Below are 21,056 nucleotides of genomic sequence, written 5' to 3' on the forward strand. Positions count from 1 at the left end.
AGACAGACAGACAGACAGACAGACAGACAGACAGAGAGAGAGAGAGAGAGAGAGAGAGCACATAACGGCAAATGTTTTCATTGGGTGGACAGTGGACCCTCAACAAAAGTTTATATCGGAATAGAGAAAACTTAAAACTTTCCCAAAGTCCAGGATAACAGGATAAAGCTGTAATCAAATGTGACAAATGTGAAGCTGGTGAAAGGGTCGCATTCTTATCAGAAGCAAACTACAAGCACAAAAAAGGCACTACAGTGATAGCTGGCTAATGGATTCAGGTGGAGCAGGCCACAACAACCCTGATATCTGTTAGGACAAGCACGCCTATGCTAATGTGGTACCAAACAAGCTGAAGCAGCGCTGATAAATAATGAAGAAACTCAGTGTAAAGGACTACACGCATCAGGCTAACTGCCGTCATCTGACACAGCTTTGCTGCTTTGATTACAGCTGTGCAGCTAAATTATATCTTTCCTTTTGTTGTACATAACAAGCAAGCACAGCAAAATATAACCTGTTCCTCCACTAATATAATGGGAAAATATAGAAGCTCAAGTCTTGAGCTGAGCTTAAACAGTAAGAAGCAGCGAATTTCTCGAAGTCCTAATTAGGTCCCAATCCTGACTCGTCTCTCTTCTACCCAAGTCTAGCCCACAGTTTCATGGATACGACTTTCTGCTGAGGTCTGAGAGCCAAAGAGCACTGACCATAGCCCAGAATCAATTTGATTAGCCTGCCCATCATTAAGAAGGACAAGGTCCAGCCACAGAAGAAAAGCCCAACACAGCAGACAAGGAAATCTACAAGCATTATTATCTCGTCTCTCTACCAAATCATCTCATTATTTTTACAGTGGCAAAACTGAGAATATATCGATCCCAATATCCATTTCTCACCAGGGATCAGAGCAACTGCAAAGCCACTTAAAAGCTATTGATTGTGGCTTCAAGAGCCAGGCCTGATGAGCGTCATTTACAGCAAGCTTAAATAGCCTGAAGCACAGACAAAGCTGAGGTCCAAGTCAACGGGTCAGATTTTAAAACATGACCCAGGAGGATGCTGGGGTTCAGCTTTTTAGCCAGCTCAGGAAGCACAGACAGTGGCTGAGGTGGACGGTTCTGACACTATGCTGTGCAAAGTAGCTTTACATTATGGCTTTATACCATGTGTCCAGCAGGGACGAAGCTAAAGCACCGACAATATCAGAGATGTGAACAGCAGCAGTCTGCATCATCAGCTGTTACGTGTCGTTTTCAATGCTGCCCCAACTGACAGTACAAGCTAAAACAGCAAACTCAAACGCTGCGGCATCACTGAGAGTTACAAACTGTCTAAAATCTTTCATCTTTAATAAAATGATGAGTGTGACTGCTTCACCAGGCGCAACAACAGGTTTAACAAAAACAGGACTAGTATAACGGCGTTAGCTCACTAGCTTCCATCTAAAGACGATACAACGTGTTCTGGCTGAGGGAAACTAAAACACAGCTCTGCTATCACCTCAGAAAAGAAGAAATGAAGTACTGGGCCTGCTGGGGTTGGGCTAGAGCACATCCAGGCTACACTAGAGAGATTTTATCTTTCGAGGGGGGAGGGAGGCCCCGGTCTCTGCTGAGGCTACTGCCCCTGTGACCTGGGCCCAGATAAGCAGAAGAAAACAGATGGATGAAAGATGGACGGATGACTTATTCATTGAGCCATTCAATAACTCTGTCATTCATTCTCAAGTCTTTAGTTTGGTTCTCAATACATATAAAGTGATGGAAACTAAAATGAATAAAACGCTGCACGAGAAGTTCCTGATATTTCCAAGGTTGAATAAAAACAAAGGCTTGGGGGAGATAAACATCAACCACAGAGTCACTCCTGCTTACAAGAAATACCTATAATCCACAGGGGTCCTCACTCACAGTAACAGCAACAAAGCACGAGTGAGATAAGGCTGATCCTAACAGGTCAGGCGTCCTTAATCCTTTGCATAGTCCTCCGTGTCTGCACAATGCAAACATTCAGCTCAGCCACTCCTTCCAAACCATTTCTCTGCTTTGTGCAGTTCGATCCGAGCTGCATGCTCTGCGGTGAAATGGGGGTGAGGAGAAGAAACGGAGGGTAAATATTTGGATGGGGTTGGGTGAAGATTGAAGACAGAGCATTTCCACATGTAGCTTCATCATCCAGTGAGTTAGCTGAGGGCTGGTTGCCAGATGTCTTATGCAATGCAACACAAAATTTGGGTGGGGGACGATTACTAATAGACTAAGGGGGTGGATGTCTTCAGGACAAAGTGAACTTTGGTCTCTGTGAATAGTTGAATTTGTATCAATTTTAAAAGAGAAAGGCTATAACAATAATGATAAAAGCCAGAAGAACAAATAACTGAATGGATAAAAACAAACAGGGTTGCACTGATGCAGAGGAGGAGAAACAACCTCACTTTTCTCATCCACCAACATTAATGGGTGAAGCAACAAGATAAATCCTGGAAAGGAAGATCCTGAGATAGACCGAAGATTTTTCAGATAATAGTCAAATTGGCACAGATTCCAAAGTTTTTCCAGATCACTTGCTTTCACCAATTACTTGCTAATGGCTCGGGATGGGAATCGAAAACCGGTTCTTGTTGAGAACGATTCCCCTGTTCCCTCCTCGAATGACTTCACCACGTTGTGTAGCGTCATTTAGCAGGAAACATGGCGCCTAAGTGGCATGAAAGGGAGGAAACACTACGAATATGCAAAAGGTAACTAATCAACTAACAGTGCATATTCTGTTAGTGCGATCTGCCTTATTACAAAACCTGCTACTGCTTTGCGCTGCATTTAGTGACCATGATGAGACAGAGTCTGGCTCAGATGCTGGCAGTTCTCGCTGCAGTCTACCGGTAGCGTCTCCTTTCAGGCCAGGATAGACGAATGTCACCGAGCAGTGACTCAGTTTGTGGTCAAAGGCTTGCACCCATTTGCCACAGCAGATGATTTTCAGTAAGTGAATGTGTTTAATTGTAGGCAGGGACATTACTGGATATTCTTGTGTAATTACTACAGAATCATTTATGTTATACTTTGTTATTGCTACAGAAGAATATTTATTTTATTATTTTACATTTACAATTTTCTTTCTGGGGACCCTGTGACCCCCCCATTGAAGAGCCACAGGCTGGATCTCTTAAGATCTCACTGCTGGGTTTGTAAGGCCATGTTACTCCTAAATTTCAATCTTGTTCAAAGAGAAGATATAAAACAAAGTTCTAAGCTAATCGACCTTAGTGTTCTCCTTTTTTAAAAGAATCAATAAGAGAATCGATAAAGAATCGAATCGTTAAACAGAATCGAAAACTGACTCTGAATCGTGAAAATCTTATCAATACCCATCCTTACTTATGGCCTTTAAAGGTTCCCCTGTCATAACATCTGTGTGATGGGTAAACTTTTTTAAAGAACTTGCTCATCTTGATACTGGTAAGACGTAAAGTTACTGAAAACAGTTGTATTCCTGAGCGCTGATAATGAGCTGCAGCTGGTGTCTGCTGGGCTTCACCTCCAGCAAACCGGACCTCATGAGTGGGAGAGTGCATGTGTGTACTGTTGACGATGCCTAAACTCAAGGATTCGAAATAAAGAGAGCTAAACCAAAGTCCATCATCATTGTGGCTATGTCTATATGCACACGTCAACAAGAGCCATTGTTCAGCTCTGCAGTTCCAGCACGCTCTTTGTGGCATGCTCATCTGCTGCAGGTTTGGGTTAGTGTGGTAATGCATGGAGGCTATGGTCTCCAGGTGCTCTCCAAAATAGTCAGGTTGGGATCAGACTCCCTGCAGGACATCCATTTGCAGAAGCTACTGATTGCTATCAATCTGGCAGCTGGGAGGAAAAATGAGAACAGAACTTGAAAATGCTCTGCCAGATGATGGAGGGAGAGGGCCCACTAGCTAGCAACTTCAATGTTTTCAGAAATATGTTACCAAGTATACTTTGGGAACAGCTGGCATACCTGGGTAGCCTTCCCAAATAAGATTCTTGTAGGAAACCCTACAATATCATATACTTATAATGCAGGGGTGGGCAACTCCAGGCCTCGAGGGCCGGTGTCCTGCAGGTTTTAGATGTGTCCTTGATCCAACACAGCTGATTCAAATTGCTAAATGCTCTCCTCAACATGTCCTGAAGTTGTCCAGAGGCCTGGTAATGACCGAATCATGTGATTCAGGTGTGTTGACCCAGGGTGAGATCTAAAACCTCCAGGACACCGGCCCTCGAGGCCTGGAGTTGCCTACCCCTGATGTATTGTAAAATCTGTAGGCAAACAGACTGCAGAGCACTGTGACAGTCTGTTCGTTTGTCTAAAGCTGGTCCTCCTTTGTATACAAGAACTGTGGGCCAAGAGGGAGGGAACACAGAGGACAAATAAACAGCATAACCTCTGCAGCTGGCTCGGTCCAGAGGGATCACGCTGATCATGTGTAGATTTACACAACATATCTGACAACGAGGCATGCAAGTTTACTGTGAGCAATGTTAACTATTTCAGAGGAACCGCCACACTGACAACATGGAGGGAACAGCATGGAGAGCTGAGCATGCAGGCCTTGACAGCTAACTGGCAACACACAGGAGTGCAGTGCAACACAGCAGCAAACGTTGCGATTTTAGGAGCTGTTCACTACAATGGAGCATCACAAAAAAACACTGCAGCTGCATGCAAACATGGAAACATCAGCATCGGCGAGCCACATCCGTGATGTGTGCTGCAGTTAATATTCATTGATATGCTGAATATGACGATCCAGTTATATACTCTGTTGCACCAAGTCGGTGACTGGATAGAATATTTCCACTTTAAACTTCATGAAGCGGGCTTTGCAAATCTTTCTCTAAAGTTTCCATCTCTCTGTGGTCAGACAGATTATTCCCAAGAAACACGCCAAAGCCCTCTCTCCGCTCACATCTTATACTCCAAAATGTTTCCATTCAGGTCATTACACTCCTGACGAGTAAAAATAGCATCAAGATGAATTCATTCTTCGCCTTCTCTCCTTCAAGTCCTGTTCTAACAAATGGAAAAGCAATCCAAACATTAAACACAAACCGACACACAACTTTTTCAAAACCACCACTTTGAGTGCATCTCAGTTATCAGCCTACCTGCTAAGGTCTCACTGAGAGGTCAGATTCTCACTCTCTGCTTTGATGTGACCAGGGAAACACTTTGGAAATGGTACTGATGCTAGGCTCGAACTTAGCCACAGGTTATCTTGAGAGATGATTTCCCAATTTATGACACATTAAACCTACTACTTAAGAGGCTTCCCAAGTCATCACACACACACTTGTATAAAGTTTATACTCATATGAGATGCACAGCAGCTTAACTTTATGGTAAACTCTATAGTTTAAATGCCAGGTGTAAGACTTTGGGAAATACCTTGATGTTTGTTTGAAGAGATGGACAAGTATGTGGCACGGATGCCGACAGCCTCCACAGATGGACAGACAAAAAACACCCAGTGAAGAAAAAGCTCTGTGCTTTCAGCTTGGAAGCAACAAGTCAGACAAAAATGTTTGGACAGCAGTCTGATAGGGTGAGAGGTCAAGCCTGGAAAAACACACTAATCGTCCATGTGAGGCATTCTTCATCGTGTTCCAGCACTAAACTACTAATCCAACTGTGAACAAGAGTTCAAGGAGCACGGCTCGTCTACCTTGTCTTCTTACCAGTAATTACAATACTCTACTAACACCAGTCTACCAGCAGCAGACAGCTTGGACCATCAATCAATCACAGAATGGAATTTCACACTAATGGAAACCACAGCCTCCCTAAACTCTGAGTACCAGACGCCACAGGCACCAAGTGCAAGTCTTCCCAGTGGTCCTAATGCCTTACAATAACTCAAATGAGTTCCATGACGACTTGATGCTAGCACAGTGGTTCTTAACCTGGGTTCGATCGAACCCTAGGGGTTCGGTGAGTCGTTCTCAGGGGTTCGGCAGAGCCTCAGCAGCCGTGATATGCACGGCTCATTTTGTGCACCAGTAAAAAACACATGCATGTCTTGAATTTGAAAAAAATCCCATTTTATTTTTCACTAAAGAGGGGTTCAGTGAATGCACATATGAAACTGGTGGGGTTCGGTACCTCCAACAAGGTTAAGAACCACTGTGCTAGCATCTCTTATTAGAAAAAAGAAAATCTGACACACTGAGAAAACAGGTATCCAAGTAACAGGGAGACCTTGAAATAAAAATTAATTCCTGTCGCCAGACATGCAGTTTAAAACTCAAAGAGTGGGGCTGCAGAGCACGTCAGCTGATAGCACGTCAGCTGATAGCACTGCCTGAGAAAAGGGGTTCAATAAAACATATCCTGCTCCAAAAATAACTACTGAGGGTTACAAGTCTGGCAAGGATACGACTATGACAGCAAGTGCTTAAGCAGCAGCACGTTTATCTGATGTCAGCCATGAACTGTTGGTTTGGTGGTTCTGTTCCTGTCCCTCCTCTTACCCACAGGTCAGGCTGTTTGCAGGCAGTGAAAGCAGACATGTACAGACATAAAAAAGTGTGTCTCTGGACACAAGCTTAAAGTGGTACTGGAACAGTACACAGCAGCAGTAGTTCATGCAGTAAAGTAGGAGCAGCTTTAATGGTAATAAAAATAGTTACATTATCAACATAAAGTACTCCAAAGTGCAATGTCTGTTTCTACTGCAATCCCACATTCAAAAGTTAATCACACAAACCAGACTGCCTGCAAAGTGAAGAGCATTAGAGTGACATGTGAAAGCAGAATATTCAAAATTGATATGGATCAAAAACATCGCCCGACTTTGAATCCCAAGCAAGTGTCAAACTTAACCATACAACTATATCCTATACCCTTTATACTTCAACTACACATCTCGTTGTAGATACATATATAGATAGATAGATAGTAGGGGTGCAACGATACACAAAATTCACGGTTCGGTTCGATACTTTGGTGTCACGGTTCGATATAAAAAAAAAAGTTCATGCCTTTAATTTGTCATTTATTAAAATTATAAATATATATTTTAACTCAAACGTACAGTATTTAAATTGAATGTTGCTGAAACAACAAAGTAATAAAAAAAAATAAAAAAAATCTATCTGATCGAGAAATCACTCATCTTTGGAAAAGAGAGTTTATTCGTGGGTGGGGCTGGACGGCGTCAACACGTTAACAAGCTAACTGCGCTAACGCACTAGTTCCCACCAATGTAATTGAGCATTGCGTGGCACATCCAACATACTGTTTTACTTTAGTCCATGACGCGCTTACCTTCAGGGTCATACGTCACATGAAAACCAAAATAGTTCCAAACGCCAGATCTGAATGAGGGTGGGGGAGGTTCAGTTTGCCATGTTTCAAGGAGCTCAGCTTCTGTCTCGCTAGCTTGCCCTGTGCTCAGTGAATCTGCGTTCGACTACTCCGCCTAGGCTGCACTGTCGAGCGCAGATCCACTGAGCGCTCAACACAGACAGCATCGTCAGAAGGAAAGTTGATCAAATAAATTAAAAATTTTGTATTGTTCGATACATATGCGTACAGAACCGAAAGCACTGTATCGAACGGTTCAATATCGATACGAGTATCGTTGCACCCCTAATAGATAGATAGATGCAATTTTTGGATTTTACTTTCATTTGTAAATTATTCATTTGAAACTGACCAAAGAAATGAGTTTTGCATGCTGCAAACTGTCCTCAGTAAAGGCAGATTGTCATTTCTTGTCTAGACCAGGGGCGGGGAAGTCCAGGCCTTAAGGGCCGGTGTCCTGCAGGGTTTAGATCTCACCCTGGGTCAGCACACCTGAATCCAATGATTAGTTTATCACCAGGCCTCTGGAGAACCTTAACACATTTAAATCAGCTGTGTTGGATCAAGGACACATCTAAAACCTGCAGGACACCGGCCCTCGAGGCCTGGAGTTCCCCCACCCCAGGTGTAGACCATACACTCAAGCTAAGGTAACTCTGATGACATCATTATGTTTTTATTGCAGTTCATTTTTAAAACTTGACTAAGATCACAGAATCAGTGAAAATATAAAATATTTGCTATTCCATAATCTCTTGTGAGCACAGTACAGAGTGCTGTAGTAACATACACTTCATCTTGTATCTTCGTATTGTCTTTTGACACGATACTGGGTTTGTGTCCACATTTACATTGTTAATACTGAGGCTCATCGTGTTTGATCACACTTTCTAGACACTGTTCCTACCATGAAAATCATTTAGTGGACAGCAAAGGCAGGGTTTTAGAGTTTAAAGAAGGAAAAAGACAAACTCAAAATAAGTCAGGTGAAGCATTTGTTGGGGAATGTAATCATTTTTAGGGAATTTAGTTTCTAAACATCAGAACAATGACACAGATGTGACTGGATGCTAAATATGATTCTACAGGGTGGGCCATTTATATGGATACACCGTAATAACATGGGAATGGTTGCTGATATTAAAGTCCTGTTTGTGGAACATTAGTATATGTGAGGGGGACAAACTCCTCAAGATGGGTGGTGACCATGGTGGCCATTTAGAAGTTATGTTGAAACCAAGCACACCATTGTTTTTCTTGTGACATTACCAATAAGTGTGATGTGTCACATGGCCCTCTTCCTATTGAAAAAACAAAAGTTGCCGACTTCTAAATGGCCACCATGGTCACCACCCATCTTGAGGAGTTTGTCCCCCTCACATATACTAATGTGCCACAAACAGGACTTTAGTATCACCAACCATTCCCATTTTATCACGGTGTATCCATATAAATGGTCCACCCTGTATAACCAGAAGCTAGTTGGACCTTTTTAGTTCAGCTTATCTTAGCATAAAGATTTGATAGCACTACTGTTGCTCAAAGGCAATTGTTATTCATCCAGTCACTGAAGCTCAACAGTAAACACATCATTACTCATCCATCTTCTTATCCAGTGTGTGAATGTGAGAGTGAATGAATAGTGGAGTTGTAAAGCGCTTTGGGTGCCTAGAAAAGCGCTATATAAATCCAATCATTATTACTATTATTAGTATTATTATTATTATCCACTAAAAGTACTCTGACATTTCTCTACAAAACTTAGAAATAAAATTTTAAGATGCTAATGGAAGTCCAACTGAATATAAATCATGAACACGTCTGCTTAGTACTCACCCTTCTAGTGTTGTCCAGCACTTTGGGGTCAGGTTGGCCATAGTTTGGGGGATTGGCATGTGGGTCATAGCCTAGCCTGGACAGCATAGGGGCGATGACGGCCATGTCCCTCACCACATCAGCTGGGATCTTTCCCACCCACTTGGACAAGGCCTCCACATTAACTGGCTTGATGACCTGGTCTGTGGACCTCTCCACCCTAACAGGACACAAAGAAGTGTTATTTCAAGTACGCACGTTGTTGGAACCTCGTTTTGCAACAAAGTGACTGTTAGCACACATTTAACAACGCTGACCACAGGTCACAGCATTATTTACACAGGTTGCCATCGTGGCTCGTCCTGTTTCACAACAGACCAGTCCATCACTCGCTTCTGTTCAGTGGAAGCATCTAATTGGCTGTAACCGGATTATAAAACGCTATTAAAGCTGAACTGCTGGCCTCCGTCACCAGCAGGTCCCCGTTAAACACAATGAATGAATAACTTTTTACACCATTACTTCATCGCTCAGCCGACATCCATCTCATTTCATTTGATCTACATCACTGACGTGCCTGTTTTCAGCAGTGGAAACGACACATGGATCAACCCTAATGGCTTAATGTCTGCTCCACACCAACATCTCCGTTTCACTTTGTTTAGAAAAGAAAAGAGTAAAAAAGCAGCAATAAACACATAATATAACTTATTTCTATGGAATCACAAAAAAAAAAAAAAAGCTGTGACCTTTTTTAGAGTCTCAATACTTTGACTTTATGCTGAATTATCTGCAGAATTTAAGTGCTTCTTAGCGGCAAAGCTCTTCTAGGTAACATGAACCCATACAGGCAGATTTTTCTGATTTTAGGTTTTGTTGATGCTGAACATTAAACTGCTGTTTAGGTTGAAGATGAATTGCTCCACTCAGCCTTTTCTTCCATCCACCATTATCTTGGTAAATTATTCATCGTCTGAAATTAAATATTCAACCAGTGAGGGGATTGGACTTGATGGACTGCAGCTTTTATTTTCTGCAAGGAGCAAAGTGTACTAGCACTGACGAGCAGCGAGATGAACACTGAGCTCTATGGAGATGTAGATAACTGCTCTCTTAAATCACAAACACAACAAATCAAAGGGCATCCCGATACATGAATAAAATTAGTATAGAGTACTGTACCATTAGCCAGAGACCTGAATCAGTTTGACAGGCATCAGCTGAAAACACATTTAGATATTAGAGTTGCTCAAATTAATAAATCTCAGTGCTATCAGATTGTAAAAAAGCAGTATTCTGACTTTTTTCCTTCTGTATAAGGACAGATAGGATATTTCGAAGTAGTTACTGAAAAAATCTTTCATTAAAATACACAGGTTGCATGTATAACATACAGTTAGCTTTTATTTCTTTAATGGATGAATAGTCTTTAAGTGATGAAGAATGGGACCACACATTAACAGATGACACGTACAGTCCCGATCAGAGGTTTATACAAACTCAGGAGCATGAAAGTCATGGTAATATGAGCCGCTTTTAATCGTTTCTATGAAATGCTCTTTTTCCAGGGTGGAAGAACTGGGTGAACGAGTTCGAATTTATTTTGGTTTACAGTACACATACAGACCGTCTAAGATAGCCTGAATCTATCTGTCACAACTCTTTGGGGCAAAGGGAGGAAGCTGCTGTCTGTCCAATCAACCCTACAAATACATCAATATACACACAGAGACACGACTTAAATACTTTACTTGGTGCTGAGTTCAACAATGCCTTAAATTCACATTTCGACACTTTTAAAATGTCACTACTTTGGGTCGTCTTTCAGATCTTGGCAAACTGTCACCCTTAGATAAGAGGCAATAGATCAGGATGAACAACGCACGAACCCTCAAGACTCAAGCCTGCCATGAACTGAAAATTACTGGAAACGCTACTGTCACTTGCCAGCCACAGCTTTGCATTGCCATGGTGTGGATGTTACCCAAGAAAGAAGGCCCTGCTCCAAAGGTCAACTAACATTTTCAGCTGGAGAGGCCAAATACATAGTCTCATCTGGCTATAAAACTTTTCTATACAAAGGTTGATCTGTCACAGTTACAAGAGATCATTGGGGGAGTCAAGGTGAGGATTTCAAATCTAAGGGCAGTACCAACTGTCAAGCATGGTGGTGGTAGCATCATGCTGTGGAGCCGTTTTGCTAACCGTGGTACTGGTACATTACACAAAAGGATGGAGTAATGAAGGAGAGGGGCTAGCTCCAAATTCTATAACAGCTAGATGGTTGAAACTTCTTGGATATTTATGGAGTTAAAGAAAGAAGTTAGTCCGTGGAGTCGCGGATAAAGGAAAGAGAGAGGTACATCTGCATCTAAAGGACTCTCTTTGGATGATCCCAATGTTCACATTTTGGACAGAGAAGACAGATGGTTGAGAGGTGAAACATCTTCAAGAAACTTAAAGAAATCTAGACTCTTTTCTTTCCAAGCGCCTTAGTTTATGAGGAGCTTATGAAGGTAGCAAAGGAGAAAGGAGGACCGAGAGAGAGGTTCATGACTCATGAAGTGCAGAAGATTGGTAAAGAGGAAGTGAGGGTAGCTACAAAGAAGATGAAGCACACTGGGTCTAGATGAGGTATTGAGATTTTTAGGAGAGGGGTCAGTCGACTTTTTAACCAGACTGATTAAAATGATTGTGGAGTGAGTGGATGCCTGATGGATGAAGAAGTGTACTGGTGCCAGATGTCAAGAACAAGGCTGATGGTCAGATCTGCTGAGGTATAAAGCTAAAGGGCATAACTATAACTGATTGCGTAACAGATTAGTTGATCAGCTAAACTCATACCGTTTAGGTTTCTGTCTCTATGAATTTGCTTACTATTTCTCCCCGTTGCCTGTAGAATCTTGGAACTCAGCAGATGTAACTAATTTTAAAAAGAACAAAAAAAGAAAGGAGATTTTACACAAGTTTACGTGAAACTAAACTTGTCCATTGTGTTTACATTGTAAAGATATCATCGTTGTAGAGCTCAGGCTGGGTTTTCACCAATAAAACTGCCAAAAGTGTATTCAGTAGAACTTTTCAGCCAACCGACCTAAAGAAAACAAAATGCATTTTTAAAAAGGCCTAAAACTGTGAAACCAGTGAAAGCAGCCTCCTTATTGATTAGTTGAACATGTTTTGTAACAGGGTCAGCAATCCATTTATTCTAAAAGGAACACACCGACATCAGTCTCTCCTGCCTCAGCTAGATTACACTCAGATGACCAAATATAAAACAGAACTTCAGCTTTGACCACACGTCATCACTTTTTCATGCAACAAAAATTTAAAAATGGCTTCTTTTATGAGATTATTGTAACTGGTTTGATGCCCAGTCAAGCACAGCGATACCTAAAGAGCAGGCAGAAGGAGAACGCTCACACCACAATGTCTATTTACCATCCAGGGTCCAGCCCCTCAATCCTTATGTTTCCTGTCAGACTCTATACTTCAATACAGCAATTCACTTTCCTCTAATCCATTTACTTTGCAATTGAATCTTTACACTGTACAGGCATAGCCTCCTGCATGATTAATAGATTGAGCTGGTTTTGTCATCTCAGGAGGACGGTGGAGATGGTTTCTACGGTACAGGCTAGGATCCAAACATCCACTCTGCAACAAATGGGTAGGGAATCACTTTAGGTAACTCCATCAAGACCCAAGGGGCGGCTAAGTGTTGATGTGGAACATAAACTGATAAAGAGGGAAGGCTGCTGAGCTTCACCATCAGGTTAGATGGAGCTAACCTTATTGACAAGAGAGCCAAAGGTCTCTATAGTACACATACCAATACAAGCGCCAAGTATATACAGGAGTACATCTGTGTCTCACGGTTCTGAAGTCATGCTGAAGTTCTGCAAACCTCAAACTTACATAGACCAGCCATACATTAATACTCAAGCATTATGAAAACACATATGGTGCAGTTTGCCATATAAATCCCATAAACTGAAGGAAAGTATATGGTAAAAGAAAACAGCATGGTCGTATGGTCACTTCACTATATGGCTATAAAGTAAGTGTGTGTGTGTGTGTGTGTGTGTGTGTGTGTGTGTGTGTGTGTGTGTATATATATATATATATATATATATATATATATATATATATACACACACACACACACACAAATATACACACACAAAAATCCATCTGAGAAAGCAGTCCATTGCCTTTTACTTCTGAAGGTTAAGGTGCTGTTAGCTAGCCCAACTTCTTTTCTGTGTTTCCCTGCTGTAAGGATGACCATGATGCACTCTGACTTTAGTTCTTGCTCTAAGCTGAAAGCTAAACATTGTAATGAAGATATTTTTTAATCCCCATTACATAACCCCAGTGAAAACTATTACTAGCAACAGACAATAAAGTAATTTAATGCAGCGAGGTTTTTTCATGTCCAGTATTTTATGCAGTTAATAACTAAGCTATCACTTAGATGCTTGTTTTATTTTGGAAAATGTTCCTTATCACAATTTACAATTAATTAGCACTTTTTATGCAACTTCAGAATTTACTTTCCCCCAAAAGGAGCACATTAGTAGGACACTGGCACAATAAATGAGGCAGACAGTTCAGTTTTAAATATCCCGTCTGTATAACTGAAGATTGACAACAATTCAATCATTTGCACTCTTACTAATGAACAAATGATGCATGCGCATTTCTCTTCTCAGCTTTAAATGAGATGTGACAAAACCCTTTTCTGGCCATCACATGACCACTCCCCTTCATCCTGTAATGCTCTTAATGGCCTTCAGCTTGTCAATTATTCAGTGCTGGGCCCTCTTTACCCAAGGTGGTGTTCTGTATCACCAAAAGCCAATAAGAGAATCGGATAGAGACATCTCGATCACAAATAGGTTGGAGAGTTGGGGAGGATGGATCAGACAGTTCAGTGCTCTGGGATAAGTAATGGAGCGGGTCTCTTAGCTAGGCAGGGCCTCCACTAAATCAACGCTAGGTAATTGATGTTAATGCTAAGGCAAGGTCCCAGTCTGGGGCCTGGCTGCCCACTGATTGAGATTTTTGTGTAGATAGAGACCAAATGCTGTAGGGTGGTGGAGGATGGGATTGTTGGTGGTTGGAGTGGGAAAGAGCCTTTAGCTGCCAGGTGTCATGGGGGTTGACTTTAATGCACTCTGGGCAAAGTACTTGATAGGAGGGCCAAAATGTTTGTGATGGTAAAAGGCAGTTGTGCTGCCCCGAAGGCTACTTGTGGCTGGCCGCATCTTCCATCAAATCGTATCAGAACCCATTTATGGGAGCGGTACGACTGTGGATCAAAGCCTCTTACAGCGGACATGTACACTGTGTACTAAACAAAAACTGCTCATGGATGCACGTTAGGGTTGGGCAGTTTACATCACAGTGGAATCACCTCATCACACCGCTGAGTGTTTTGTTTCATTGGTTTTTTTTCTCCTGTTTGTTGCTTTTTTTTGGGGGTGCTCATGGTTACCTAGTTAAACACAACCCGAGGTTGTTTTTGGCTAGTCCTGTGTGGTTGTTGATTTTAACACATGGCAGGATTGACATTACTTGATTTATAGTCCCCACAAATGTGTCCTTTTGTGTACACTTCGTCACACGGAGGGGGGCTCTTCACCCACACAAGACACGCTGCCGCAGGAAGTGGATGATGTATGCTACAGCCCGATGATAAATGGTTGACAAGTGGTCAGAAATAGAGCAGGGAGCGATACAGTTTACGAGGAACGGGAGAACCGCAAAAAAAAACAAAAAAAAAAAAAACTTCAAAGATCAGAAAATAAAGCATGAGAGCAAAGACCGTTTCACTTTAACTCTTTGTATGCGAGAACTTTGCTCTCCTCTGCAGCTGGCTCACACAAACAGATTTTATACACTGCCTCCATCTGACAACAGAGCTCACCGCAGGCAGACTGGCAGGCCCTGAACATGCTAGCTCTGCCCATCATAAAACCAGCTTCACTCTTTCAATTCAATTTTATTTATACAGCGCCCACAGAAAAACCCAACAATCAACAAAACCCTATGATCCCCTATGAGCAGCACTTTGGCGACAGTGGGAAGGAAAAACTCCCTTTGAACAAGAAGAAACCTCCGGCAGAGCCAGGCTCAGGGAGGGGCGGGGCCATCTGGGGTGAGAGAAGGAAGATGGGATCAAGGACATGCTGTGGAAGAGAGCCAGAGCTTAATAACAAGTATGATTCAGTGCAGAGACGTCTGTTAACACATAGTGAGTGAAGAAGAAACACCCAGAGCATCATGGGAATCCCCGGCAGCCTACTGCAGCATAACTAAGGGAGGATTCAGGGTCACCTGGTCCAGCCCTAACTATATGCTTTAGCAAAAAGGAAAGTTTGAAGCCTAACCTTGAAAGTAGAGATAGTGTCTGTCTCCTGAATCCAAACTGGAAGCTGGTTCCACAGAAGAGGGGCCTGAAAACTGAAGGCTCTGCCTCCCATTCTACTTTTAAATACTCTAGGAACTACATACCTACAGCATGCTTTATTCGCTCTAATAGAATATTATGGTCACCAGTAAAGAACGCTGCACGGAGGTCTAGCAGGAAAAGCTAGACCTCAGTGCCAAGTGTGAGACAGTGCTTGGAAGCATTCATCTAACTCTGTTGTACTCTAAAAAGCACTGAGTTCATTAGCCAACCCTGCTGATCATCACACTTCATAATCAGTTCACCCCTTGATTACCAAATTAGCAAGTTTGTCACTATATTTAGTGACTCATCATAACCTATTTGGTAACACTTTCTCTGAAAAGTAGCTGACAAAAAGTTAAAATGTAGCAGTCTGCAGTCTCCTGCACTAAGCAGTCTTGCTCTCTCCGTCTGTTCTGTTCAATGACGGCAAGAACGAATCAGCAGCAACTGTAAATGAGGCATTTTCACATTTGCTTTGATTTCTTTCACTGACATGATTTTCTGCAACGTGATCATTACTCACTGGACAGACAGCATTGTAACTGAAATCTCGTGTTTGGATGATAAAAACAAATTTAGCAGGTAACAGACACCAACAGAAACAGTATCATTTGATTAAATCTATCATGTTGTAAAGTGATGTAAACTCTGTAGATTCCTGCTACGTCTTGGACTTTGTCCCTGATTCTGTTTGTTCCAAAGAAAAGGACAAAGCAGTGTCTCCACATTATCACCAGGGCTCTAATTCCTGTCCCCATTCATTAATGTTTGATGCTGAATCAATTTGTGAGGGGCTGATGTGCGCTCTAAATGGCTGCAGATCAGCAAACCCCAAAGAGGTCTTACCACACTCTTACCTGGTGCAGACATTTGATCTGTTCTGGCCTCTTTTTCCTTTCTATTCAGGTTTTGTAGCTTCCTGTACCTGTATAATAAACAGGCTTAAGCACTCTGTGCTTGTTTAACTCAGATGTAACCACTGAGGAGAATTTTTCCACCGTCTGGACACAACTGAAAGTCGTTGAGAGACACAGGTACTTTGGCCTTTCTGAGGACCTCTGCCTTTGTCATTTAGTCAACAGAGTTGTACCAGTAGGGCTGAAGGACACTCGGGAGTCTCGGTTGTATCCAAGCCTGCGTCACAGCACGCATGAAAGCACCCGACATTAGTTTCACTGCTTGGTTTAAAGCACGAAGCCATCATGGTTTATTCTGTTTACAATGTAAGATGAAACCTAAATCCAGACGTTTAACTGTATCAATCTTTTTAAAAAGTTACAAATTAGTCTTCAGGGCTTTAATACATCTATTAGTGTCTTTTCAATTTGAGATAGACGGGATAACTTTAACAAGACACTTGCAAGTTTTTGCAAAAATAGAGCAGCTGCAAGAGAAAAGTGGATATATTTAAACACCACATTAATATAATGGAACATACAAACCTAGTTACGTGGATCTCCCTTCATCTTAATGACAGGGCAGTGACACTGACAAAAAAATTATAGTAGGCATTTTTGTTCTTCCAGCTTTGCTTCCTGGCTTCATTTGAACTTTACTAACACAGCATTTTTACAGCCTTACTGACCAAAGCACTTAAAAGCACACAGAGCTTCACACCCACTCACTGGCCCCAGGTCAGTCTCCTGCTTATGTAGTGTGGACTCCTTGGTAAAGTAAATGGTGAAGGTGTTTATATAGAGCTCTAACCTCATTGAGTAATAATCAATTTACCCATTCAGATGCACATACATACAACGCTTTATTTTATGTCACACACACACACACACACACACACACACACACACACACACACACACACACACACACACCCCTTTGATGCAAATCACCTACCTCCCAATCAGTGGGTGACCTGATCCCAGTGCTCTAAAGGCACTGGTTGAGGGCAGAGGAAAAAACTGCCCTCCAACGGAAAGAACTTTCAGTGTGAAATAACTGTATACACGGAAAATATAAGATGTATTATGTGTATTTAGAATATGAATTATTTTGAATGCATTCAGCGTTTTGTCCACAAATGGAAATGAGCTGCAGGCCTGACCCACCTGATCCTATCCAATTCAAAACTGGGCATAACTGAACTTTACTGACCTCTCGCCTACATGTTCACCGTTCCTTAAAACTAATATTGTTTATTGTAAATGTAAAACCTAAAAGAAAGAAGACGGCCGGTTAGCAATTTCCATTTGGCAGGAAAGAACTCGGCCCTCGCATCTTACGACAGAGGAAGTTGGATGTCTTCACAGAAGATTACAGTAAAGATGGGCAGTTACTGCTCAATAGATGCAAAGCATTTTAAACAGAAACTTGGAAGTGTTCTCATAGAGGGATAATAACAAAATGTGGCCTAAATATCTCCTGGAGAATGGGGAGTGTTTTCTACCATGTGGCAGGAAGACCGTGGTAGCAAAGGGGGTTGGGGGTAATATGAAGCAGAGAAAAGTTTCCTCAAAAACTTCCAGAGGCCAGCCTCCCATAGCAGAGTATTCAAAACAACTCTGACACCAGGCAGGGCCATTAGGCAAACGTGCTCACAGTGCAGCAATGCAGACATCGTCTCATATGTTTCAAGTCACTAATGATGAGTCTCACTGTGTGCAGCTGCAGGATGTTTCATCTGTAGTGAAATATAACAGTGGAACAGGGAGGATACGTTTCAAGTCCCTGTTTTTAACACCATCAAGAACTCAGATTATATAGAACATGACATTTCACTTCACACATTGCTCACCAACAAGTCCTTTTACCTTAAGGTTAATAGTCAATCCATACATTCTCTCCTTCAAGGCTAAGTAGTTGAAAGCCAAGTCGACATGGGCGCTCCCAAGCGCATTTCTATTGCAGTGGGAATGTGATATACGACAAGCCTGGCTCACCAAGTGGAGCTTGTGGGCCAGACACAATTTACAGCTTCTTGCATCACCAAACATTTAGCTTCAGAGCTTCAGCAATGCAGCTGTAGAAAGAAGGTTGTGTAGAAACTGTAGCTACATACATGGATAAAAGGGGGAAACAGCTTTGATAAACTACATTCCAACGGGGTTAAATGTCCAAAACGTCAACGATCCTCAGAGCAGCGAGCTGGAAATGAATCATAACATAACACAGATGGATGATGATTCAGCGTGCGCTGTGCTAGTAACAGCTACAGAGCACTGGAAGCAGCTCAGCTACCCCAAAATGCGTCTTCAGCATAAGACACACAGACACCCATTTTACTCATTAGTGCACTCAGTCCTAACACAACAGACACACAAGTGAAGAAAGGAGGCGTTTGAGTTTGAGCAAACTGCACGAAGAGGAGTTTTTCCCAAAAAGGCGTCGTATAGAGCTGTGCTGTAATGAAAGAGCTTACCCTGCATGTTAACAAAACGGTCGCCTGCAGACACAAACAAAAGGGATCAAAGACACATCAGCCAATGATGTGTCACTCTGACATTTTACTTTAGTTACTGTAACTGTAGCCAAAGTTGAGCTACAACTGATCACATTTGCCATGAAACATTCACCGTTTTTCTCCCAAAAGTCTATAGTTTAAGAATTTTTACAAAACAACAAAAGGAAAAACAACGTTAGATTGACATTATCCAGACCAGACGTTTCCTTTCAAAGTAAAAGCACAGAACACAGGGCTGGGAAAGGAAAATTGTAGGAATGCCATCAGTATTACTTACTTGGAGAGGGACACTCCTCCAGCTTTCCCTATGAGCTCCTCGTGGTGGAGAACGGCATCATTCCAGGGAATATCAAGGAACTTCAGCAGTGTCCTCATCCATTTTTCAGGATGCAGCACCAATTGTTCATAGTGCACAGGCAGGCATTTGTCTTCAGCGTCCAGGCACTGAGTGTACATCGTCTCTATGGCCCGGTTCCACTTGGTCAGGCAGTCCCTGTAGCTCCCCAAGTCAAACCCAGCAATGGTCACCTTTCGCGAGATCATGGAATGGACCGAAGCCCGACCGTCTCTAATCATGAGCACAAACTTGGCACGGGGAAATATTTTGGCCAGGTAGGAAAGAGATTTCAGTGCAAATGGGTCCTTGTTGCACAGAAAGTTGGCGGGCTCACCGTGCTTGACGATTATTTCCAGCAGGAAGGCCTGCATGGCGGCGTCCAGCACCTCGTCAGTCACGCCAGCCTCGTCCAGGCGCATCTTCTCCCGACCCGAGCGGCTCCACATCTGTTTCATGGCCAGGATGCGTGGGATGACGCGAGTTTCCTCACCACAGCGGACCTCGGGGTGGGCGTCCAGCATAGCTCGCATTAGTGTGGTCCCGCTACGGGGTACGCCACCGATGAAAATGAGCGGCATGTCTTTGTTGTAAATGAACGGCATGCTGAGGTTCTGGCCTGTCCGTAAGGTGGTCCGCATGCTGCCTCCCAGCCCAGACAAAGGCAGGATTCCTCCTGGCTGGCTGTACTCCTCGATGCGATGGTGACACTCCATTGCATGGCGGCCTAAGTAGAAAACTGTGACCGAGCTGATGACCAGACAGGCCACCAGCAAGTTCTGTTTCAGCTTGCCAATCATGCTGGGGCCACAGAAGGGAGAGGACAAGATAACCACAGGGGCGATTTTTGGGTATGGGGTAAAGGAAGTAGAGGGCCAGTAAGGTTCCCACCCTTTATGTTTGTTTACTGGGAACCGGGCATGGATCGAGCTCCCTGGTGCACAGCAGGTGTCTGGTCTCCAGCTCCATGAGGCCTGCATGGTAGAGAGAAGAGAGAAGAGACACATTGAGATCTGGTCGCACCACAGGAAACACTGATACAACAGAACTGAAAAGAATCATTTGTGTCCAGATTCGCCTCGTTCTCGAGTTATCGTATTTACAAATTTGGGGTCGATGTCCTGCCGGCCAGCAGGGTGAAGCAAACTAAACGAGCTCTGCCTGTTTTTTGCAACACTCTAGTGGACCTTAAAGTGTTGCAAGTCAAAGTTTGATGAAAGAAATAACGAGTTGCTAATAACAGACTAAGAATACACAACAACAAATGTGTCCAAGCTGCATCCCAGCTTTGAATTTCTGGCGGCACATATTTCATCTGCGACATTTATCTGTCAACCTCTAATTATGATATGGGCAGCCACTCATGCTAATTCTGCAGAAAGGACAATGTGTGCATGCATTCAGTGAATACACACATCCTGCTCATACATACTGCAGTGGGCAGGCTGGCAGTTTTTGACAAGTGAAAGCTGCAGGCTGAATACAGCATATTTGCTGGAGCGTTTTCTCTGTGCTGGCAGAACAGCCACAGTCGGCCGTACTGGAAGAGGAAGATGTTAGGGTTCAGGCAATCCACAGCAGGCAGGGGCAAAGTGAATCCTCACTTTCAAACCACATATTCAGTCTTGTTAACAATACTGGTAGACTGTCTAAATAAAATGATCTTCTGTCTTTAAAGCCATTTGCATCCA

The 21,056-nt window shown here is 42.7% G+C and overlaps 1 protein-coding gene across 3 annotated transcripts in view; it reads right to left on the bottom strand.

The window, feature by feature from the left end:
• Nucleotides 1–21,056, bottom strand: part of tpst1 (tyrosylprotein sulfotransferase 1) — an 82,245-nt gene that overhangs the window by 7,355 nt on the left and 53,834 nt on the right. For all 3 annotated transcript variants that reach the window (XM_005930836.3, XM_005930835.3, XM_005930837.2), the window contains exons 2-3: nt 19,309–20,339; nt 9,178–9,376 (exon numbers count right to left, since the gene is read on the bottom strand). In XM_005930836.3, coding sequence (XP_005930898.1) covers nt 9,178–9,376; nt 19,309–20,165 — 1,056 coding nt within the window. In that variant the 5' untranslated portion in view covers nt 20,166–20,339. The remainder of the gene's footprint in view (nt 1–9,177; nt 9,377–19,308; nt 20,340–21,056) is intronic.

This window comes from Haplochromis burtoni, unplaced genomic scaffold (genome assembly GCF_018398535.1).
Source record: "Haplochromis burtoni strain Fernald_Lab_line unplaced genomic scaffold, NCSU_Asbu1 Contig_132, whole genome shotgun sequence".
NCBI classification, from domain to species: Eukaryota; Metazoa; Chordata; class Actinopteri; order Cichliformes; family Cichlidae; genus Haplochromis; species Haplochromis burtoni.